Raw genomic sequence first — 2983 nt, forward strand, 5'->3', positions numbered from 1 at the left:
ATAGAAAATTCAAATAGATAAACGATTAGAATTAACAAAAGAGTTTAGCGAGGTTACTAGATACACATTCGAGATAACTAAATCAATTATATTTACACATATCAACAACAAACAGGAAAAAGAAACGTATTTTTTAAAAATGCCATTTATAGTGGCATCCAAAAAAGTCAAGTATCTAGGAATAAATCTTACAAAAGATGTGTAAGTGCACCACAAGAAAAATTGTAAAACATTAGAGACATTTAAGAAGACCTAAATAAGTAGAAAGATAAACAGTGCTCATGGACTGAAAGGCTCAATATTGTAAAGATGTCAATTTTCCCTAAATTGAATTGTAGATTCGATTCAATTCCTATGAAGATTTCAGTAGGTTTTTTGGTTGTAGGTCGGGCATTCATTTTTGTGGAACTTGATGGATTTTTTCTAAAATTTATGTAGAAAATGCAAAAAGTCAAGAATTTCTGAGATATTCTTGAAGAACAAGGTGGGAGGGTTTGCTTAACCAGATATCAAGATGTATAATAAAGCTACATGAAGCAAAGCAGTGCGATGTTGTACAAGGACAGGCAAATAGAGCAACAGATCAGAACACAGAGTAGAGAAACAGGCCCATGCACAGATGGACACTTGACATTCGACACAGGTGGCAATGCATAGCAGTAGGGTCGAGGGGGAATAATTGACTATCCAAATGGAAAATAACAGGACTCACATCATGCACAAAGACTCAACTGTGAAAAACAAAACTATAAACCTTTTATGAGATAACGTAGGAAAATGTCTTTATAACACAAAATGCACTAGCCATAAAGGAAAAAACTAATAACCCAACTACATTAAAATTAAGAACTTTTATTTTCAAAATGGTTCTATGAAAAGAACAATAATACAAGCCATAAAGTGAAAGAAGATATTTATGACATATTTAACCAACCAATAAAAGGCTAATATTTAGAAAATATGAAGTATTCCACAAATCGATGATTAAAAGGCAGACAACCCAAAATACGGGCAACAGATATGAACAGGCACTTCACAAAAACTTAACCTTGAATGTTTAATAATATATATGAATAAATGCTCACCATCACTAGTAAGCAGGAAAATGAACATTAAAACCACAATGAGTTATAACTACACGTGTATCGGAATGGGAAACCCTGACAATAACCTCATATGGCATGGTGTGGAGCAAATGACATTCTCATACACTGCTGGTTGAAGGGTAAATAGCTACAACCACTTTAGAAAACCGTTCGGCATCATCTAGTAAAGCAGCAAACACACCTACCATATGACTCAACAGTCCCACTCTTTGGTGTGTATCCTAAGAAATCCGTGCCCATGTGTGCAGAGGGACTCGTGCAGGGATTTTCACAGCAACCTTGTTTGTATTTGTCTAAAGCCAGAATCCAGACAAGTCCATCAAGAGTAAAACTGATCAATTATTGGGTATACGATAATGCAGTGGAATGTTATGCAGCAATAAAATTGGTCGTACTACATGAATTTTATTTACATAAGGTGAAAAAGTCTTAAGGATACATTCAACATGACTCCATTTATAAAATTTTCAGAAGCAGGCAAAGTGACTGTTTTTTTAAGGCTGCATCAATACATGAAATATATTTATATTTAATACATTAATAATAAAGGTAAAGCTATAAAGGAAAGCAAGAGAATTAATATTATAAAAGTAAGACTAGCGATTAACTTCTGTCAGAATGGGGGTCATGTAGGGAACTACGTGATGATTATAGCAGAATATACTTTGTAACTGTCAAACCATATGTTTTATGCTTTTTTATGTGCATTTGATATTTTAGAATACAATTTTTAAAAACATATATATGAAATCAAAATATTATCTCACTTCACAAACATTATCTAATTTCATCCTTATTGCAAAGTCCTGCCAAGCATGGGTATTATCCCATTTTACAGACAGGAAAACTGAAGTTCGAATGGCTAAGTATTTTCTTTTTCAAATAACTTGGAATTTGCCTAAGGCATCCTATAAGTGATGGAGGTGGAGCTCTCACGCAAAGCTCTTTGAGTCCCTTTCATACTCTTTACATGACAGTTCTCTATAGCTTCTACAATGTCACTGTAGCTCAAACTCAAGATGTCCCATTCCCCACACCTTGAGCCATACAACATCGCTAATCAGTACAGCCCATGTCTTTTGTCAAGTAGGTCTTCCCATTCCCTTAACAGCACATTTCTCCAAAGCCAGTGGTGGTCCTGTGCAACCCACTATCCCTCACCCACCCATGCTGGTTCATGCTAAATCCCATCCCTTCATCTTTGATCCACAAAACCCCTTATTAGGATAAGAAACTATATGTAACTATTGTTCTGCTGATGAGTAGAGGATGACAGTGCCTCTGTTAAGTCCCACCCAGAGGGAGGTCATGCTGTTCCTCCAACATACTCTGACCTGAACTGTCCACATTGCTCTCTGGGAGTCTTGTCTGGCTCCACCCTCACAGCCTTCCTTTCAGAAGTGTTACTCTGGGTTGTAGAAGGCTCTGGAGGAGAAGCATATGGTCGCTGAGGTGGCCTTTACCTTGCCCACAGGAGCTGGTTGCCCAGGAGAGAATGCCAGGGTCTGCTCCCAATCAGGATACGGCATGGAGATTTTTAGCACCCGAATTCAGTCTAGTATTTGCACGTGCGACACCATTGCTCTCCCTTGCCTAGGAATGTACCAGGTGATCGGAGGTATCATCTCTCCTGTCAATGACAACTACAAGAAGAAAGACCTCGTGGCTGCCCGGCACCGAGTAGCCATGGTCCAGCTGGCCCTGCAGACGTCGGACTGGATCCGGGTGGACCCCTGGGAGAGTGAGCAGGCACAGTGGATAGAGACAGTGAAGGTGCTGAGGTAACGGTGGGCATGCGTTTCTGTGATGACCAGGGACCGCGGGACAGTCTGCAGGGCCCACAGAGTGAAAGGTAGAGATGGAGTGTTGAGAGGGGC

General features: G+C 39.1%; 1 protein-coding gene across 7 annotated transcripts in view; it reads left to right on the forward strand.

Annotated features, from left to right (window-relative positions):
* Positions 1-2983, forward strand: part of NMNAT3 (nicotinamide nucleotide adenylyltransferase 3) — a 99692-nt gene that overhangs the window by 84368 nt on the left and 12341 nt on the right. For 3 of the 7 annotated variants that reach the window (XM_023529098.1, XM_023529099.1, XM_023529100.1), the window contains exon 3: positions 2704-2879. The exons of 2 other annotated variants lie outside the window; for them this stretch is intronic. In XM_023529098.1, coding sequence (XP_023384866.1) covers positions 2704-2879 — 176 coding nt within the window. Of the gene's footprint in view, positions 1-2703; positions 2888-2983 lie in introns of those variants that run through there. 2 more of the 7 variants (XM_011357456.2, XM_023529101.1) reach the window with 2 other exon arrangements.

This window comes from Pteropus vampyrus, unplaced genomic scaffold (genome assembly GCF_000151845.1).
Source record: "Pteropus vampyrus isolate Shadow unplaced genomic scaffold, Pvam_2.0 Scaffold35, whole genome shotgun sequence".
Taxonomy (NCBI): Eukaryota; Metazoa; Chordata; class Mammalia; order Chiroptera; family Pteropodidae; genus Pteropus; species Pteropus vampyrus.